The following is a 22,032-nucleotide window of genomic DNA, read 5'->3' as shown; positions in this document are numbered from 1 at the left end:
CCCGGAAGCCGGCTGGTGCGAGAGGTTTTCCCGGCCGGCGGATGACAATTGAATTTCGCCGTACGTTCCCCCCGGTTCCTTCGCTACGCGCATTGGCGAAGTTATTCTAGATCGCATTTGTGTGCACCGTGCACATGAAGTGGATAATTGTACTGTGGCTATTTAAAGCGCTTTTCGCAGTTATGAGTGTGTCAAAGATGTAATGGCACAATCTCGCCGACAGGCGGCAGCACACCCAACGCCCCTGCAGCCAACCTGCGGTTATACTACGTAAGGTATTTCTATGAAAGCATGCACTTGCAAAATTATGTACCGTAATACTAGAATTATAAAGGCAATTGGGTAATTTTCTACTTTTTCACTGTTATACAAGATTAAAAAAAAAAATTGCTAACTCCCTGGACAATCCCAATTTAAATACAAGATACATGTTTTTAAATGTAGGGAAATCTCCAAGGTCATTAAGGAAGTTTTTATCATTTGTTACTTTGATCACAGAAGTTAAACCAGTACACTAAAACGGACCCTTTTTCTAATTGCCTCATTCAATATTAATAAAAAGGTGTCAATAGACTGCCCTTTAAAGAAGCAAACTGAATAAGGACATTTATCCGAAAGGTGACAGTCACCCTGAAGTAATGCTCTTTCATTAAGGCGTTAGTACTTTGCTCTGCAATGTATGTCTTTGGGCAATTTGTGATATACAGTACCTCACCGCTGAAGCAGTCAAGCATTAATACAATCGTTATAATGTAAACATTTAGGCCATTCTATTTCTGCTCCTCAAAGGGCACATATTAGCGGCACAATTTCCCAATGGATTCAAAATCAGCCAAGGAGAACTTGTTATGTTTCAGTTAAAAACATTGATTTTCTTTTGGGCCACAGGAGGATCAAAAGGCAAGATCATGGTCAGAAAGTCAATAATCCACAATGATGCCAACAAACAAGTTACTCAGTGTCCAAAAAGATTGGTGATGATCACCACTAGCTCACACTTCCTTATGACTTTTAGACTTGCAAGATGTCTGGTTCCCTGAGATATGAATGAGGTTTTGGAGAAAATATGCAAACTCACAATTTAAAGCCACAGTCAAACGTCAAACGCAGGACCTGTTGATTGCGACACATATGTTAACTACTTTTACTTATGCTGCATATAGTTCATAATTAAAACATTTTACTGCTTTGCCTAAATTATAAAGCAGTGTGGGATCACTTCCCACTCAGTAATTACGTGAAAGGTCGTCTGTCAATTCATGTGCTCTGTGATTGACTGGTGACCACTCTCAGCATTTTGGTCAGCCCTGTTGGATAATTGGATTATAGAGGCAGTGCATCAGGAATAAATAAATAGTAGGATTGCCCATGAATGCTTGCAAACATTAGAGCAGCTTATAAAAGAAAATAAATAAGCAGAGTCTGCTTTTACTCATTTTATGTGCCTCCTTGAATCTTTGTTTGCTCATTATTTTGTGCAGCCTATTTGGAGACATAAGTTCAATCACAGCATCCCTCGGAGCGGATTGGCTGACTAGGAGCACATTTGCTTGCAAGCTTGTCAGCGCATCTCAGTCAGCGGGCGGATGGGAGGAGAGCAAGGGAGAGGAGGAGAGATGGAGTAGGCAGGGGAGGGAGGAAGAGGCGGCCAAGCGGGTGGAGAAGAAATAAGCCACATTTCGCCGCGCGACCCAAGCAACCGTTGTCAGCGGGTTCCGCCGTTAACCAAACGCACGACACGCTTCTGGACTCCGGACGACGGCGGCATGATGATGAGCTTATAGCGAGCATCACTCACAAAGTATCCTTTTACCATCCACAGTGAAGCCGGAGGAAGAGGCAAACTATGAACGAGGATGATTTCTGCTAAGAAAACTCCGGAGAAGAGTCGCTATCCTCTCCACTATCTGGTGTGGCACAACAAGCACCGGCAGCTGGAAAAAGAGCTGACAGCCAACGAGGAGGTGAGAGTGGGAGCAGCCTTTTCAAAAACACATCCATTTCATATTCTGTCCATAGGGCCTGATTCTTTATTTGCGGCGTCTGTTGGGCGTGTTTTGTGCACGCGCTCGAGCCGGTGGAGATTTATAAGGTGGTGCAGGTGGCATCTTGGGAACGCTTCATTTAGCTGCTCGGTAATTGGTGGTAGTGCTTTTAATTGTTGTGCGTAATTTTTCTTGCATTGTGCTCTGTCCTCTTTTCATTGTAGTGTAACCTTTGTTTTTTTTTTAAACGCTGCTATAGTCACCCCCAGCGCATGGTGATTTAGTCCTCCAAAACCTACTAACCAGTTTTGTATGAAGTTAAATGAGTTGCAATTGAATCTTTATTGCCAATCTGGTGATGATGATGCAATGCATGCACGTTTGCAGCAACATTGCACCCACAAAACCTTCTATTCATCTTTTCACCAATTGTGAGTGGGTGACACAAAGCAGATGTGGGAGTACAGTTCTGAAAAAAAAAAAAGTCAAACATGTTTTCACTTATTGTGTAATACTTTGCTTAGAAGAAAGCAATAAACTGTAGTTTCATGTGAGTGAGTTACATTGAAGAGGACACATTATTATTATTTTTTATATATATAAAACAAAGACATTAAGACTCAATGTCATTATATAAGAGATGCTCTGCAGGATAGGTTTTGAGTGCATGCATCAGTCTCTAGTGACAACATTTTAGAGTGTGCATGATTAACACACACAAAAGCATGTCGAGCTTTCTGTTTGAAGCAAAATACATAAAGTAGGCCACATTTCAAAATTGTGGCTATTTAAGGATCCAATTCTATACCTGCCTGACATACAATATCTTCCATCAACCAACCATAGGACGAGCAGATATAGGAAAAAGAAATGGCTGACATCATATTAAGATGTCTTCCTAATATGTTCAATGAGTCCATTATTAGAAACATGGGTGGAGTTTTCTTTATTTAAGTATTTTCACACACTCAAGTTTTCTTTGTTCCTTTATCATTAACTTCATACTCTCAAATTCTAAATCCCAGTAGTCATCCTGCTAAATCTGATGTCAGATCAGAGCAAGGTGTGATGAGACAGGAAGACAGGTAGCAAAGCAGAATAAACACTTCCCCTTCTCTGTTCCTCTCCTTTTGTTCCCCTGCGCACGTTATCTATAAATACCTCTTTTCAAACAAGTCAAGAGTTTTTTTTTTTTTTGTTTAAAACAGAGCGATTCATTGAGTTTCACCAGTACACTTCACATTCACAGAGTTCCATACAGACCACTCCACCCTAGTAAATTCAACAACAAAGTCACAAAGTTCAACCAAAGCACCCGTATTTATCCAAATCACGTTGGCCGCAATGTTCAGAAAAATGTGTGACTGATAAGTGACAATGAGGAACCCAAAAAATAAATAATTACATCCGCCTAAAACTGTTTAAAAGCCAAGTAAAGCTCACAACTGAGTGACTAAACAAGCCCGGATTCTATTTGAGGAAATGAATACACAATGGAATCTTTCAAAGAAGCCTATGCTGACTGACTGTGAAATGACCTGCCTTCATTTGCATCACCTCTTCTAAGGTGCAAGTACAAGTGCCAATTGGTGATAATGGATTCCAACGTCACATGTGTAAGCTGAGAAAACCTTCTAATAACAATGCAGGCTGATATTTGTAGAGCGTATTGTGCCTGGGCTTGGGCTTTTTTCTCCTAAAGTAAACGTTTGTGTGCCATTTTTTAGAATTTCCTCCAAAATTCTTTCTGTAAATTAATTATTTTGCAGCAAATTGTGTTTTTCCATTTTTTAGAATTTCCTACAAAATTCTTTCTGTAAATGAATTATTTTGCGTCCAGTTTCATGCGCCTCCAAAATTCTTCAAAAAAGCTGATAACGATTTATTATGTGTTCTCTCTGGAGGATGGGTTGAAATGTGGAAGATAACCAAAAGTAAATTATCGGACCTAGCACCGGGGGGGCTACAAGTATATTTTAGGGGGGGCAGTGCCCCCCCCCAACAAGTGCCCACCATAAGAAATGTATTCATTTGCGCTATTTCTTTAAGGATAATTATGTCTAGATTTTTCTAAACAAAACATCAATCATCACTTTTGACACATCGACTGTCTACTAAAAAAAAAAGATTCCTAATGTTAGTCAATGGCAAGAAGAAAACAAGCAAAAAAAGAGGAAGAATTTCAAAATTGTTCCTCTTTGCAATCCAACACATTTCCAATGATATCACACTCTTTGTCCAATTGAGCAGTCCATAAACTGCAGTAGATTTAAAAAAAAAAAAATCCATACCTCTTTTTATACTTTTAAATCTGGACGAGGCTATGTGGGATTTATTTCCACTCCGCATCGATACACTAATTCTGATCAAACTCTCCTTATTCACAATCATCCGATATTGACAAGCACATCACTTTATTTATGTGGCAAGTGGCTGACTCGACAAGCTTTAGCCTAAAAAAGGGCATGTTATCAACAGCCGACAATTGGAAAAAAAGTGCCTAGGTTCTATGAGAGGATTCCAATCTGAAGGATGTGTGCTATGGAGAGAAAAGACGTTTCTCAGAAATGAATCTCAGCTGTGCTCTCCTGTGTAAATAACCAAGTTGGCAGAAGCAGTGGAAAAGTAAAAGCGGGCAACATGTAAAAAATGAAGTAGAGGAGGTACAAATATGGTGAAGAGAGAGAGAGGGGGGGTGTCTTTATCCGGAGCACAGTGTGTCTGACTTAAAAAAAAAAAAAAAAATGTCAGATAATAATTCAATTTGGCTCGCCGTGGAATGGTGGCGGAACATCCAAGTGGCTTGTGAGCTGTGCAGATGGAATGACGGTAGCTTTGTTGTAGCATGACATTGGCCAGCTCTTCTCCACATCCTGACACGGGATGCTCTGACAACTTGAAACTTGCTCTGGGCTCCATTGGCTTGTGACTACTTAATGGAAGCAGGGCTCTCGTTACAACCCGTGAGGTGTTAATGGTAAATCAGCGCAAGATTTATCAGCTGACCTAAGGGAAAAGAGCCATTAATTATTGCTTACAGGTTGTCTGTGACCGGCTTCTCTTTTCCTCTTCTACTACCATCCTTCTTCCCCTATTGATTAACCCCACCCTCGGCCCTCTTACTTTCCTTGGTGTAATGAAACCCGAAGTCCTAATTGCAGCCAGGAGAAGAAGCCACAAAGAGAAGCTACAATGTTTGGGGGGGTCACATTTAGTTAAGTTGCAGAAAGCCTTTTAACAGAAGGAGACAGCACAAGCTCAAGATTGACAGTAAGTGATCAAAGAAAATGCAAATGAGATTCGATTGGGGAAAAGAAAGCAAGCTTAGCAAGGGATGGAAGTCGAAACAAGATGTCGCGGATTAAAAAATCGAGGCAGTATGCCTCGTGTGGAATGAATGTCAATGAAGGCTCATGTATCAATAACCAAAGTGTTAAATGAGTCAAATAATACCTTAATATCTGCCTTCTTTGTGAATTAACAATTAGCGTGACTAAAATGCAGTGAAACATTTAAAAAAAAAAAATCTGCAATGTAGGTCAGCCGTCGCAGGTTTTGAGGTTTTGCTTGTGTAACTTTCCAGCGCTCCAATTCGCAGTCCCCGATGCAAGTAAAACTCATCTGTGATGTTTTGTCAATTTATTCTTTGAGTTATTGTCCCACGTTTGCTGCGCTCATACAGCTGTCGGAGTCGGCGACATGAATCAGCGTTTCGTGGCAGTCTTGCATCTGTGCTGGGGAGAACTAAAACTTATTTTGCTGCTCTTCTTTCTCTCTCTCCCCATGTGGGCCAAACATTTGGGGGAGATTACCTTTCGGATATGCATGGGCATTTTTGTGTGTGTGCATGTGTGTGTTTTGAATGAATGATTGATGATGGCCTAAGTACCTGCCAAGCTGCATTGGGCCACGAACACAGTGAGTGAGGAAAGGGGGAGCGGGCTGGTGTGGGAGAAGGAGCAGATGCCATCGCTAGAAATGCATATCAATAATGCAGTCATTGCGCTCAGCACTGAGGATGTGTGTGTGTGTGTGTGTGTGTGTGTTGGGGGGGTTGCTCAGAATTTGACTGTAAAGCAAAGTTAAGGGAAAAAAAAAAATATCCAGAAACTGCTGGTTATTGCAACAATGCTTTTAAATAAAAAAAAAATCATAAAGAGATTTTAAAGTACAGTCCATTCTGTAGCTGATTTCAGTGCTCTCTGTCGTTTTTTGTTTCCCCTCTGTCATTTCTGCAGGTCGCGTGGACTTTAGCACTTAGCTTTAAGTGGCGCTTTTGTCATAATTAGTGTTAATGTGTTTATGTCGCCTCCGTCTCGCCGACGTGTTGTGGGAAGCAGCAGATGCTAACTGCGGCAAACAGCACATTCAAACAATATGAGTTTAATAAAAGACCTTGTTAGTGACTTTTTTATGCAAATGGTTAAATCTGCAGGATTCTACAACAGTAGTTTTCTCTCAAATGCGCTGATAATAACTGATCAAGTTTTGGGGACAAATACATATGAAATAATCATCAAGCAGGAAATGACGATGATCAAGTCCACCTTTCAAAATTAAATCGTGCAAATATGACCTCTCCTGATTGAAAATGGAATGAGATGTCATGTGTTGGAACCCAGTTAGCCCATTTCCAACAATTCCATTCTCATAACTTATAGAGGGATCGTTTTTAGGAAGGCAAAGTAAGGATGGATGAGTTTTATGTGACATCATCAAACACTGGAAAAGATATTAGGGGCCTGAAGGCTCTCTTTGCTTGGGTTCATTTTAAAGTCCATAAATGTCATCCACCACCTCTGAAGTTCATGAGGATAAAAACTTGCCTCATTGTGGACAGTGACACTATGGTTCCACTCAATGGGGAGAAGAATCAGCTTGGGTTCTTTCTTGCTTGCTTGGTCTTCTTCCATGATCTAAAAAAGTGATGACATTCAAATTACTCACAGGAATTGTTTGAATTTGGGATATTGGAATCTGTAGTTGTATAAAAAAAGGTTAAAAAGGAGTGTAAAATCTCGACTTCTCCTCCTACAGTGTTTACATTCCTTGGGCTTAGTTCTTTGTACTGGTCGGTCAAATGAGTCCTTTTTATGCCGGCGAGAGAGAAACTCAATCAGGATCACTAATGAGGAGTTAATAAGGTTTGGCCTTGTCAAGTTCAAGACATTCTTGAACCGTCAGCACCACTTAGTCAAATGCTTTGCTATGTGGTTGTAAAAGCCAGACTTCATATGACATTCCCATCATGGGTTTTTATTTCTGAGCAGCAATGCTCTCTGTCGATTGTGTCATTTGAGCTAAAAATAAGAACGTGGTTATTTGTGACACACTAAAGAACTGACATGAACTCAAATAATGTTTCAAGTCTAAATATGCCTCCTTGTTATTTGATGTTGAAAATAATTCTGTCTGAGGTGTGACCAAAAAAAAGCTTTCTCCTTCCTCCGCCTTTTTATTTCAATTTGTTCTTGAGCAAGCGATCGTAACAACACAGACCACTTTTGTTCCAAATGGCTAGATGGCCTTGTTTCTGGGGACCTATCTTTTTTGTCATTTACGACACACAACACTAGCTCTTCTGCCTTGAAAAATAATAATGATAAATATAAATATATGTGCATGCATATTTTTAAATATATTTTTCACTCTTGTAGTTTTAAGTTGTAATATCACTATTCACCACTAGAAGGCAGACATGGTTTATTTGCTCTTGCACCTGGTCTTATATTGCCTTATACTACAACACAAATAGGCCAAATATTTTTGGCGGAATTTGTAATGACATCCAGGACTAACACAAAACCTCAATAATATTACAGTTTGTGTGAATTGATTTTTGTGAGAAAAAAATGCACAAAATACATTTTTGCACTTAATGTTGGTTTGCAGTTCAGCAGTTTTATGACATGCTTAAGTAATCATTTTTATGCAAAGGGCCAAAATTGCAACTCTGCGAGGCAAACATGCTAACCAGCCATCCACCGTGCTGCCCTCACCCTGTTTCATGTTATATAAAACACGATTTTCTGATACACATATGGCAATTGCTGTGTCTGCCTCCGCCTTCCCACGTTTCTGTCTATTCTTTCCCAGCATCCACTCATCTGCGTTCACCCTCGGGCTCCTCTTGTGTCTCTTCAGCTCAGCCATCAACCTCCATCCTGGTAGCTGTAGTAATTGAAATGAAGTACAGCTATAAAATGGGCTTAAATTGATAATCGCCAGCATTACAGACGTCCTTAAAAGGAGAGAACATTGAATTAATGATTGGCTACTGCTGTCTATGACGATTTGTGAAATGGGCACTTGCTGCTCATCCAGTTTCCATTTCATGAAACAAAATATTACTTTTTTAGAGGCTTGCACAATTTTGCATTTTCCTCCAGCTATTCAGCTTCATTGTTAAACAATAGAAGGCTTAGTTTGGACTGTAAAATGTTTCCTGTGACTTTGATAGTTCTTCACATTCATCAGCTCAGCCATACGGCGTCCGCAGTGTCCTTCGAGACACGGCAGGCGACAAGGAAAGTGACTTCATTTGCATATCACACTGTTGCTGCACAGCACACACAAGTAAACTGTCGTCCGTCTCGCATCTCCTGCATCGCAACGATGCTTCCTCTGCCTATTCCCCGGTCGACATCAGCACCCGAGGGAGTCTTGTTGATCTCTCCTTCAGCTCACTTCTCAGCCTCCCTCCACACTGCATGCTCTACTTTTCACTCCACTCCTCCCATTTTAGGTTTTCCATCCACATCTGCTTGTCTATCTCTGCCCGTGTCTCCATGGTGGCCGCTTAAACGCCGAGTGAGGAGATGGAGAGCAAATAGATCAACTCTATCAAGTTATATCAGTCATTTGATTTTATTCCAGACAACACATTATGTCTTACTGAATTAATGGTTCACATTTATTATTATTATTATTATTATAGCAGGCTTGATTTTTTATATCACAGTACATGTTCCAGTAAAAAAGACATTTTGGGCAATTTTAAGCCAAAGTGTTGTGATTAGGCATTTAAATGATCTTATCCCAATATCTATCTAGAATAAAGAAAACATACGCTCCAAATATAATCCAGAATGGATCACTCATTTAGATGCATAGCAAAATGGTTTCAATTTGGGCTTCAAAAGCAGACGGCGATGAAGCGCACCTAATGTGATGTTCCGGAGACTTGGAAGGATGAAATCTGAAGGCAGCATGGTGGCGTTTGGGGAATTACCAGGCGTCATGTTCCACATGAGCTGACGGCTTCATCTGTTCCAATGCCCACTATCATGTCTGAGAGGAATCGGGATGTGGAACCATGAGAAAAATAATTTGTGTTATATGTTACGAGCCATTTGACAGACGAGTACTACATTGAGAATTACATACTTGGCAATTTAACCTTTCTTCTATGTGCAAAAGATAATTCAGCCTCCTTTAATGATTTTACTCTTCAGGAAGCTGTGTGCCAACTTGTTAAATATCTTCACCAAATAAAAATGCTTGTGGAAGCTAAATGAATTCTGCTTTTTCATTTGCCTTCTGTAAATCAAGGCAACTAAATTTGATGGGCTATTGAACTCAATTTAACCATACCTGACACTCAATAAATTCCGTATAAACCAAAGCAAAAATAAAAACCTAGGGATGGGTGAGGAAAGAGAAAACCTGGTGGAAGCAGAGATTTCAAATTTAACATCCCCAAAATAAGTAAGATGCTGAGCAATGTAGCGGCCATGACAGATCAGTTAGCACCTGTCACCAGTTCCCTCTCCACCTCCGCTGTCAACTTCTTGCTGATGTTTCCTTTTAGATTTAAATTCTCTCCCACCTTCGGAGCGATACACACTATAATGCATTTCAGATATAGTCTGCTATCTGATGTCACGTCACGTTATTTTCTCTTTGTATCTGATTACCTCAACCCCCCTGACCCCCCCCCAGACTGATTTAGAGTCTTTGGATCCCCGGGGTCGAACTCCTCTCCACTTGGCTGTCACACTGGGCTACCTGGACTGTGCCAGAGTTCTGCTGCAATATGGAGCTGATGTCAGCAAGGAGAATCGGAACGGCTGGACTGGTGAGTGCATTATTATATGTATTTTGATTAATGCTCTTTATGCAATATTGGGTGGGAATTACCGTGTTTTCCGGACTATAAGACGCGCCGGACTATAAGGTGCAACTTCAATGAATGGCCCATTTGAAAACTTTGTCCTTGTACAAGGCGCACCGGACTATGAGGCGCGCCATTAATGCATCATGTCAGATTTTTAATCCAAATCAAATCATTCTCCATTTTATCTTTTTTATTTCAACTTCAGACGCAATAAATTACTTTATGAACACAAAATAATGATCCATAGTCTTTTTGATTTATGATTCATAGTCTTCAGCGGGCCACTTATGATTGATTTCATGACACAATGCTTCGGGCCAGTTTAAATTTAGGAATTTGGTCCATTTATAAGGCGCACCGGACTATAAGGCGCGCCGTCGGCTCTTGAGAAAATTTTAGGTTTTTAGGTGCGCCTTATAGTCCGGAAAATACGGTAGTACATTTCACACTTGAATAAGTAACTTTAATATCTGACCTGAAAAATATACTAGAGCGACTGAGACAAAGTGCAATCCGCTTAGCAAGTTTAATCACGAGTGCAATGGTAACAATCGGTAGTAGCAAAGATTTTATTATAGCTTTGTTTTGCTGCCAAGCAAGCTGTGAGATTAGTAGCAAAGTGGCTACCTGATGAATGACTTCAAAACTGCTCTTATTCATAAATTTTCCTTTGACCTACTTCAGCTTCTGGCTGCTGCCTTAAACTGCTCATGCACATCAATTTTAGATGAGGCCTCAGTGATTGGGCTTTTCTTTGTCACCCCTCTCTCTATCTCTCAGTTCTTCAGGAGGCAGTGAGTACTCGAGATCCGGAGCTGGTGCGCCTTGTACTGCGTTACCGTGACTACCAGAGGACCGCCAAGAGACTGGCGGGTATCCCCGTCCTGCTGGAACGACTGCGCCAAGTGGGATTTCTCACAAACGTGCAAAAAAAATAATCGCACACCAAAAATGGCTTTGAAGCAGTGATGCCTTTATTTGAATTATAGATTTTTATTTCACGTCTTTATTTTCACATGAAAATGGAGTATTCCTAGCGTTCTTTAAATCCCATGAATAATTTAGTCATCTAGGGGATATGATATTGAGAAACATATTGCTGCTTGCTCTTCTGACATGCTTTCCTATTTTGATTTGATTGTAATGCATTTGCTGTGAATGTTACTGACATTAGTAGTAACTACACATTACCTGTTTTTGCAGGTTTGAATTTGCATTTGTCGTATCCTGCCATCGTAGATACCAAACCCCTCACACCTATTCGTGCATTCAAATCAGACACTTGCAAATGTCTGTAAATAAAGGCATTAACTCGGCAACTCTCCACATTCATCACTGTTTTGTTTTCGCCAATGGTTGCATTCTGTTGTGTGTGCAGGCCCAGGACTTCTATGTGGAGATGAAATGGGAGTTTACTAGCTGGGGTCAGTCAGTACACCGTGTTTCATTCTAGTGACTGGCCTCGATTTTATCTATACATTGAATCTATTTCTATTTTTCCTCAGTGCCCCTCGTGTCTCGAATCTGCCCTAGTGACACCTATAGAGTTTGGAAGAGTGGTCAGTGTCTCCGCGTTGACACGACTCTCACCGGGTTTGAGCAGATGACCTGGCAGAGAGGAAATCGGAGCTTCATCTTCAGGGGGCAAGGTCTGTGAAAATTGAAAAACAATGCTGATATTTCCTCACATACATTTCCCATCGCAAAATTTAAGTGTGAAATGAAACAAATCTCAAAGTGTGACTGTTTTTTTTCCCCCTCAATGCTTTTTATTCTCTAGCTCCCTTCTCAACTACGTGTGCTCATTTTTCTCCCCTGGCGCCACAGTTCTCATTTTATATTTATCTCTGTTCCTTTTACATCTTAAATAGTTTTTCCGACCGTTCCCTGGACTCAGACTCTGTAAAATGTCCTCCCGCTTCGTTTTCTTTTCCGCTACCCGTGTGATGTCATGACACGTTCTCTCTTCAAAACAATCACTAACACACCATTTGTATACTTGGAAAAATGTCACGTCCTCCATTTTCAACTGCCCTATCTTCCATCTGCACCTGCTCGTGCATCCTCCCACCCCAGACTCCAACGCAGAGGTGATCGAGGTCGACCACGACAGGCAGCTGGTGTACTGTGAGACCTTGTGCGTCTCGTCTCTGGCGGCGCTTTCACCCGGTCGGGGAAAAGGCGGCGCCTGCAGCAATACACCTGCCGGTTTAGGCCTTCTTGGGGGGACGCAGCCCAGTGATGAGCAGGTGGCCGCCCGCCTGTCTGCCGCTGTGGTGACAACTCAGCTGGACACTCGCAACATCGCCTTTGAGAGGTCAGCTGCAACCCATACTCCATTTTTTTTTTTTTTTACTCGAGTACTCAACAATCTCAAAACACTAGAGACTTGACACACATTTAGATCCACGATCACAGGCGGTGTTAGGAATTCTTTTCCTGGGGGGGCCCTTGGGGGGGATTTAAGGATGTGAACACTGTTTTTGCACTTGATGCATCTTTTCAGTACGGCTTAAATATTTGAAACAACAAACCCACTGCTCTGTTATACAGTACAGCCTGCAATAGCACTGTGGGTGTTGCAGTCTGTTGCCGAAGCAGCCACTTAAAGCCCCCACTGTCTCATACAGAGGGTGAGAGGAGCCATGCATGACTTATGTTCATTTTTTTTTTTTTCCAGCATCCACTTCTCATCCACTTCTTTTATGGTGTCTAGTGGGCAGTTCAATACTGACCTAGCTTGATGAGTCTCTTTTGAAACTTTTCTGTGCTTCCACCCGCAAAAGAAAATTCGCTATCTGAATATTAGTACAGCAATAATAAACAAGAGTGGATTAAATTGGATATTCTATTAGTGGTAATATGATGCTATAATACTAAACACATTCTTCACATTCATTGGCTTGGCATCTGGAGCATATGTTTGAATTCATCACAGTGCCTTAAAGGCCAGATACACCTCAGAAATGTAAAACGTTCTTCACTGCTTTTTTTTTTTTTTTTTTTAATCGAGAACAATTACACCGAGTTAAATATCACAAAGCTAAATTGGAAATTAAAACATGAAAAAGATAAGTCAACTCAGCAGCCTTTCACTCAAATCTTCAATTAAGGAAATGGAAAAAAAAAAGTTTCTTAAATGTGAGGCCAGTTCTAATGAAAAAGACGAGGTAATAAATGAAGCTTATCTGCCTAATCCACTCTTGACACTTAAGTCATTTATTACAGCCCACTTGACTTTGGCTGTCTTTAAGTGTAATGCTTCATGGCACTGATTCATTTACACAAGTCTGACTACCGTATTTTCCGGACTATAAGGCGCACCTAAAACCCAGAAATTTTCTCAAAAGCCGACAGTGCGCCTTATAGTCCGGTGCGCCTTATATGTGGACCAAATTCATAAATTTAAACTGGCCCGAAGCATTGTGTCATGAAATCAATCATAAGTGGCCCGCTGAAGACTATAAATCATGAATCAAAAAGACTATGGATCATTATTTTGTGATTATAAAGTCATTTGTTGCGTCTGAAGTTGAAATAAAAAAGATAAAATGGAGAATGATTTGATTTGGATTACAAATCTGACATGATGCATTAATGGTGCGCCTTATAGTCCGGCCTTATATAAGGACAAAGTTTTAAAGTGGGCCATTCATTGAAGGTGCGCCTTATAGTCCGGTGCGCCTTATAGTCCGGAAAATACGGTACTTGTCCACCAAAAATTCACAGGTGGAGCAAGAAGACTGAAAATACAGATACGTATGTGGCTAGGTTGTGAATTTTGCTCGTCAGTGTGCTCCCTGCCTACCTGCTAATTATTTATTTAGAATGCATGTCAGCATGCCTCACTGGTGAATCCACCACAGACGGGATGCATATCTTTAGTCAGTCATGAATAACAAACATTTAGATAAGGATTTGGGGAATCCTATTAAAAAATAAATCTATTTTAAAGAATGTATTTAATGTAAAGTCTGTGGCTTGCAGGAACAAGACAGGCATTCTGGGCTGGAGGAGCGAGAAGACCGAGACTGTGAACGGATATGAAGCCAAGGTAGCACTTGATAGCCTGTCGAGTCTCTCACACAATCCAAAAATGTCAAAAGTCAGTTGATATTTCCTGCAATGTGCTTTCCAGAAGAATTGTAATGTTATTTTATACTCTGATTGCTTCTGATGCTTGATGGTATCACCAGACTGCACGTCACCGTTTTTCCGTCTTAATGTCCTTGAGCGAAACGTAAAGAAAAAAAGAAGATGTTTCTATTGTGACTTAGACATACAATGTAGATACCCCAGACCCCATTTGTCTGCTCAAGCGCCGCAAGGGATCGATCAGAGACAAGTGTCACATATCGAAGGCCATCAATCACCGGCGCTTTAAAAGCAATTCCGACAGGCCTCGGTAGTAACTGTTATTTTCTACGTCGCTGATTTAGAGTTGGGAACATAAATGGACACACTCGCTTGAGCTACTTTCCGCTCTACTGTTGTTTTTTGACTTTCCTGTTGTGAAGCATAAACAGTGTGAGAGGCCAAATTGCTATTTTGAGGTTAATGTTTTTTTTTACATTTTTATTATAGCAATAAAAACGAGTCGTATTTCAGCATCGCACCGAGCAGTTGTTTGGTATTTTATAGCTTGCTCATCACCACACAATCATTTTTGTCTTTTTTTTTTCATTTTTAGGTATATGCCGCCTCAAATGTGGAGCTTATCACCAGGACCAGAACTGACCACCTGTCAGACCAGAACAAGAACAAGATTAAAGGTTACCTATATTTTATCAGATAATACGGAATGTTGTCATGGTCGTGATAATGGTTTGGGATTTTTTTTTTTTTTCTTTTGTTTTGACTTATGTTTTATAAATTCAATTAGCTGTCGTTAGCTTTTAGAGCAGGTTTTGGTTTTATCAGTTTTATGCTTTAGAAATGCTTTGTTTGTTTATTAATTTATTTTTTATTTATTCATAATATGGATTGAATGCAAAAAAAAAAAAAAAAAGGTCAGTCCGCATTTTTGTGTAATAAAGTTAACTAATTTCAAACAACAGTTTGATCTTCCTTTTTTTTTTAAAGTCATGTTGTCTCGGCTATTTGTGTGTGAGCAGGTGGGAAGACTCCCCTGCAGAACTTCCTCGGGATTGCAGAGCAACACATGGGCCCAAACAACGGGGTGAATATCGACATCTTGAATTCTCCTCTCTGCTTATATTTGTTTGTATTCACTGCATGCGCCTCGACTTTGTAGGCCCTGGTGACCCAGATGTCAACCCCGGCGGTGACCAACCCTGCGGCGCTGAGCGCTGAGGAATACTTCAACCCCGGCTCTTCCCCTACGTTGAGGGATATCGGCCACCCGTGCCAACTCACCACCAAGACCCAGAGGTGAGGCGGCAGTTTTCCGGTTGACAAGACTGCCTGGCATAAAAAGCAGAGAGGAGCAGCCACGCGTGCAATAATATTTCCCTGTAAACCCGGCCGACAACTTGCTGTCAAGCTGAGAAAAAAGAAATACAAATATTCGTGAGATTTTATCACATTTATACTGCGATTTGACTTATGAGGATGCCTTGGCCAAATCGCTTTCTTATTAGCTGTCACAGGCCTATTTAGCACGTCCAAATAATACCGCCCGGGATAGTAATTAGAATCCAGCCATTAATTTTCTACACTGCTTGTCCTCATTAGAGTTGCAGGTGATCTGGAGCCAATCCCAGATGACTTTGGATTGGTCACCAGCCAATAGCAGGCCACTTAAACACGAGACAAATGATCCTTCACATTATGGACAATTTACAGCAGGGCTGTTTTCATTTGAGGGCCACACACAAAAAGCATGGAAGGATTTAAGAGCCACTTGAATTGAATTCATTCAACAAATTCATTTTGGTCTGAATAGTTCATTTCTAAATTTGCATATCTGGAAAAGTGCCACAATAATATCTAAACCAATTTATTCATTCTGACTCTGCCAACCTTCCACCTTTTCTGTCTTTTTTTTTGGAACTAATTTTGCGGGCGGTGTCGAATGTCACTTTATGCCGTTGGCCGCTGAAAAATGGATGGCAGGCCACAAAGAATTTCCATTTATTTTCCATGATGAATTATTTATCATATCAGGCCACAAGCAATAATACTTTAATATCGTAAACAAAATATTTTGCATTATGAACGACAACAAAAAGACTTAACCCGTCTGTTGTAGTCATCGCAACAACTCGGTTTTAGTGGTGCAGTGGCAACAGTGAACACATTAAGAGCAAAGGGAATGCACTCTGCTTTTTTTTTATTTTTTATTCTTATTCCATTATACAGCTGCTTAACTCTAAGACTTTCCCCAAATTCAATCATGTTGCTTTTTTGTGTCATGTACGTGCCATTTTTTTTTTCACCTTGACACGAACATTTCAGTGCATTTATTTTGGATTGTTTATAAGCACTTAATATTTCTATGCTTGGAATTGAAACTTTTTATCGTGGCCCCTTGCATATTTATAGCACACGGGTCTTGTGCTTGTTGCAGGCAGAACAAATGCAATTTTTTTTTTTTAGTCCATTCTTGAATTATTGATTTTTACTTTCCTCGTTTCTTCTAGAGGTGAACTTGGAACACATGATTTTCGTGCAATCTAGACTCCTGCAACGTGTAAAGTGTCAGTGAAAGATACAAATTGCACCCGCAGTAGTGAACTCGGTGACCCAATAACAGGCTGTCTGTGTATCGTTGGCATGGAGACAAGTCCCAGTATACTACCCTACCAAAACAAGTGAAGGAAAACATATTTCAAATCATCTCCTGGTGTCCTACCAGCCTCACTACTCCTCAAAGAAGGCCTGGTCTCATTTCAGAAAGCAATGTATATGTAGTTCCGTAAAAATTCGGGGGCCACAAATAAATCGCCTGGAGGGCCAATAATTTAAAGTCTTCAATAAGTCGCGTTTTAAAATGAGAGCTCATAACAAGCAGCATCCAGGTAGTGGAATGTTGTCCACTTGACTGAATAGGCTTCTTTGTCTGGTTTAGTATTCAGCTCACTGATCATCGCTGCATAATTCAAGGCGACGTTAAATGATGAGGAGAGAATGTGTAAGGCTGTTCTCGATGTCACGCTCATTAACAGATCCATTTGCAATTTAGGCATCGATCAGGCCAACGCGACTCGGTTGGCTGTCAACGTTAACAGTTTCTCTGATCTCAGCTCAGTGGCCTAGTGGTAGAGTGTCCGCCCTGAGACTGGAAGGTTGTGGGTTCAAACCCCGGCCGGGTCATACCAAAGACTATAAAAATGGGACCCATTGCCTCCCTGCTTGGCACTCAGCATTAAGGGTTGGAATTGGGGGGTTAGATCACCAACTGATTCCCGAGCGCGGCACCGCTGCTGCTCACTGCTCCCCTCTCCCCCAGGGGATGGATTAAAATCACACGGGGATGGGTTAAATGCAGAGGACAAATTTCACCACACCCAGGTGTGTGTGTGACGATCATTGGGACTTTAATCTTTAATCTTTAATCTATGTTGGTGTAAGCGCTAATCAAGATTCACAATGTAAAACACGAGGATGATAAGTGGTGACAAAGCGAAAAGATAAGGAATGGTCATTAGTCAACCTCTTGTGTGCAGATTCAAGGCAAAGCTCTGGCTGTGCGAGACCCATCCTCTTTCGCTAGCAGAACAAGTGGCACCTATCATCGACCTCATGGCCATTTCCAACGCCTTGTTTGCCAAGCTGCGGGACTTCATCATGCTGCGCTTGCCGCCAGGCTTTCCCGTCAAGATCGGTGAGTCCGGACGTGGAAGAACAGATGCCGGAATAAAGATGAAAATGTTAAATAACAAACCAAGATGGAAGTGAAAGAGGGAGTGAGGGAGGGAGCAGGAAAAGCGTTTTCATTTCAAAGGATGAAAATCCATCAAATGCTCCCCCCCCTCCCCTGCAGAGATTCCGCTCTACCACATCCTGAACGCCAGGATAACCTTCAGCAACTTAAACGGCTGTGAGGAGGGGTCAAGCGTGCGGCCTGACAACGAAGCCGGGGTGGAAGGCGGTGGACAAAGATACACCCTAAGGGCGGACACGCCCTCGCCTGGCAGCGACTCCTCCAGTGTCTCCAGCTCCAGCTCCACCAGTGAGGACACTCACTCATTCACTCACTCATTCACTCACTCACTTTCCCCGTTTGTGCAGTGTCGTGTCGAGCCGGCGAGATCCCCCCTTGTGTGTTTGAGCCCCCGTCCGGTTACACCATGCTCGGAGGCAAACAGAGAGACACCATGAGGGAGGAGGAGGAGGACCTGCTCCAGTTTGCCATTCAACAGAGTCTGCTGGAGGCCGGCTCCGAATACGATCAGGTGACCACGTGCGATGGCAGTGCCCTTCAGAATGTGTTCTTTAAAAAGCACTCACAGTTCCCTCACTGACCTTCTCGAAAGTTTTCAATGCACATGTTGAACAGTTAAAAGTTTTCGAGTGTTTGTTTTTGCCTCCACAGATGCAATCTTATCAAACTTAAATCTTCACCCTATATAGTCAATTTCTGGGGCTGATAAATGGTGTGTTAAGACGTGTGCCTTTGCACTTGAAAATACTAAAATTAAGCAGATAAAGAGTTTTGTTAAAAAAAGAAATAAAAAAGATGAGCAGGTTTATTTCCAAAACGAACAACATGGCAAATAACTAATAGATGCAACCAAGATAAGGATGTATACATTTTACCGAAAACACAGGTACTTTCAAGGCATTTGAGACAGTTGAAAACTTTTGAATTTAAATGCTTCCCAGTACAATGCATGACAATGTTCTTCTTCCGTTTCTTCATTTTCATATCATGTTTGCTTGCTTCATCAGCAGACAATAACCCCAATAAAGATTCAAATTACCAAATTCATGTTCAACCTCATTTACATGTTTCTCACCCATCAATTTCACAATAGATTATTTTATATTATTATAATATTCAGTTTGCAAAATTCAGACTTTCTTTGTTTTTCAAACATGCTTATTTTTTCCCAGCAATGCCTTTTGGTGTTAATTTAACCACAAGTTCTTCAGTCATGGATTTTACATTTGCACTTTCACCAAGTTCAGTCACTTTAAGTTGACATTCTGCCTCTTCAGACATTATGGCCACGAAAGGTAAATTGACCTGGCAATGAAGTCCGCAAACACAAAAAGAAAAAAAAAGGATGAAAAGTTTATATCAACCGATGAAAGTAATTTTTTTAGATGCACCAACGCTTGCAGTGTTCTGCAAACTCGTCTCAGCAAGCAAAGTGCGTGAATCTTACCAATGCGTTTTTGTCACTGTGTGCATACCAATAAACAATAGCCATTCATTAAAAAAATACAATAAAATAAATTAAGAATAAATAAAAAAAAACAGTGCTGATCAAAACATACCCCTATAGAGCGTGGCCCAACATTGATGAGTCTCTCCCGGTGTGATGACGCTCCATCTTCAGCAACCCTTAAAGTTTGCCCTCCTCGCATCCGGAATTTCCAAACAAACGCCGCGAAAAATAATCCAAAATGAATCCAAATGCAACAGTTTGCGACCTATTGAATTGATAAACGTGCAGGTTTATTTCCCAAACGAACAACACGGCAAAAAACTCTTGGTCACCAAAATAACCCAAAACACAAAATACACTGGTAGTTTGAAGGCATGCTTTCTGTCAACTATGCCATGTTTAAGTGCACCACGGGTTTTAAATGCTTCCCAGTACAATGCATGACAATGCATGAGTCTTTCTAGTGGCATGGAGGTAAATTGCATCTATGCAAAACTAATGCAAAAGGGGAAAAAATGGCTCACCTCATCTTTGAAGTAAGCTTGAAAAAGTGTTAAATTGCCTGTGCAAATGATCGAACTAAATCCAAAGCAGGCTTTTAAAAAAAAACATGCAGCGTTAGCAAAAGAATAAGAACAACAAATTGTTGAGCAAAGATCAGGCGGCCTTTCCAAATCCCAAAGCTCGGCGGTCCTCATCGTTCTTGGCTTTCCTCCAGATGTGGATGGAGCCAAATATGGAGTCAAAAATAGGTCAAGCAGGATGAGAATGTGGAGGAGGCAAAGTGGCAGCTTTATGTTGTCAAATATTGAAAAATCTTAAGTTACTGTGATGTGTATTGGATCAATGAAAAACATTTGAACATTTATGTTATTAGGTTTTAACTCTTGATTGACATTTCCTTCAAAATTTCATTGGTCTACAAATTAAAGGTTCTGTCATTTCTTTCTAGGTGACCATCTGGGAGGCATTGACCAATAGCAAGCCTGGAACACACCCCCTCTCTTGTGATCCAAGTCGCCTGGAGAGGTCAGCCTTAAGTTCAATCAATCTTTCTTCACAACCAGGGCCGGAGCTACATGGTGGCCTGTTCACATTCAGATTTTGAATTGTATCATAAAAAAAAATAATAATCTCAAAGATTTTGGAACCGTGCTTCCTGCTCCCTCACGCACATTGTCTCCGACTTCCTGCCACTATTTTGCTCTATTGTTTTTCTCCTCCTCTTCTTTTTATCTTTCTTTCCATCCCTGACTCACATCCTGTACGTTTCTCCTCCTGTCAAACGCGCACGCGTCGTGTGTTTGGAGAGCGAGAGAGGGAGATGACAGTTTCCTGCTTTCCCAGTGTGCAGATGTTGACTTTGCCTTGTTATCTTTTCTCTTGCTGTCTTCCCTCTTTGGAGACCGGCGGATGGACACACATACAACTTCCTCTCCTTCCTTCTCACCATGCAGTTCTCACTTGACCACACACGGAAAATTAAAGTCAACATTTTAAGGAACTCATCTGAATCTTATCTCGTCCTGGCCAGGATCCCCCAAATGAAACCTCGCTCCCCCTCCAGCCTCTCCTCAACCCCCTCCAAGAAGCAGCAGTCCACCAGCTGCAGCTACAACCAGCAGCTGCGCATCGCCATGGAGATGTCTGCCCGGGAGCAGGAGGAAGCTGAGCTGAGGCGACGGAAGGAGGAGGAAGAGCTGCTGCACATCATCCAGCTGTCGCTCATGGACAAGTGAGGTGTTTAAAAAAAATCGTAAGCACATTTGGAAAGGATTGGAAGAAAAAACAAACGACAGTTGTGCTTTTGGAACATTCATATTGAGCTTTCTAGTAAAGCCATATTGAATGATTGATGATAATGAATTTAAGATGGTTGGCACTAGTCTTTCCTCTCTGCATGGCACTTCTCCAGTGTCAGTTTTAAAATACCACCCGATACCGGTTTAGGCCTAAATCACCTGGTGGAAGTAACGTGAATGTTGAACCCTTTGCCCCATTGTATGCTAATGAAAACAAAAGGAAAGTGAAATTGTTCAGTGGTAGGTGTGTTTTTTTTTTTTTTACTTGCACAGAAATCCAAATGTACTGTATTTACACTGTAGTTGGCTCACAATGTGGAGTGCAGATGTGGAGGTGACAAACTGGAGCACAAACGTCATAAAAGGTGAAGAAATGTCTGAGTGTAAAAAAATGTACCCACAATCTTCCACCATGAAGCATCTTGAACATCAAAAATGCTGATGGGATGTTTTATGAATGTAATTCAAACTGAAATGGCAGACCTACAGTTTTGATACAGACACCATAATATTTTAAGTAATACTTTTCTCACCAATAGCAGCACAACCTGAGGAAAGATGCTCCTCTTTAATTCACAAGTATTCTTATCGGCTTGATGAGAAAGATTTTTTTTAATCACTTCAAATGTTTTTATGAGTATGCTGGTCAAATAAAGGAACGACTTTTAAATAAGTGCGTCTCTTTGTGTGGCTGTTTTTTTTGTTTTTTTTTTAAATCGTAAAATCTTCTGCAGTTTAATCCCTAATGGCGCAGTTTGTTCCAGAGATAATGATCCATGCTTCTTCACTGTGTGTTGGAATCCCGCAGCGTTATAAAATTAGATGACATTTGT

The 22,032-nt window shown here is 41.0% G+C and overlaps 1 protein-coding gene across 1 annotated transcript; it reads left to right on the top strand.

Moving 5' to 3' along the window:
- Positions 1-25: 25 nt before the first annotated feature.
- On the top strand, positions 26-21,872 carry ankrd13b (ankyrin repeat domain 13B). The gene is made up of 17 exons (XM_037267153.1): positions 26-60; positions 224-270; positions 1,823-1,964; positions 9,927-10,062; positions 10,882-11,006; positions 11,480-11,525; positions 11,607-11,750; positions 12,178-12,418; positions 14,089-14,155; positions 14,792-14,873; positions 15,216-15,280; positions 15,356-15,492; positions 17,730-17,887; positions 18,047-18,235; positions 18,295-18,458; positions 20,350-20,426; positions 20,932-21,872. Exons 3-17 carry the CDS (start codon positions 1,857-1,859, stop codon positions 21,134-21,136), a joined length of 1,944 nt encoding a protein of 647 aa, XP_037123048.1. The 5' UTR covers positions 26-60; positions 224-270; positions 1,823-1,856; the 3' UTR covers positions 21,137-21,872.
- The last annotated feature ends 160 nt before the right edge of the window (positions 21,873-22,032 follow it).

The sequence above is a fragment of the Syngnathus acus genome, chromosome 13, assembly GCF_901709675.1.
Source record: "Syngnathus acus chromosome 13, fSynAcu1.2, whole genome shotgun sequence".
Lineage (NCBI taxonomy): Eukaryota > Metazoa > Chordata > Actinopteri > Syngnathiformes > Syngnathidae > Syngnathus > Syngnathus acus.
The sequence above is the reverse complement of the archived record's forward strand: the minus strand, read 5'-3'. Positions and strand labels throughout refer to the sequence as shown.

Coding starts and splice junctions, on each gene's coding strand:
- ankrd13b (XM_037267153.1), top strand. CDS start 1,857: ATGATTTCTGCTAAGAAAACTCCGGAGAAGAGTCGCTATCCTCTCCAC. Junction 11,007..11,479: donor TGCTGGAACGACTGCGCCAA/GTGGGATTTCTC, acceptor TTGTGTGTGCAG/GCCCAGGACTTCTATGTGGA. Junction 18,459..20,349: donor CCGGCTCCGAATACGATCAG/GTGACCACGTGC, acceptor ATTTCTTTCTAG/GTGACCATCTGGGAGGCATT.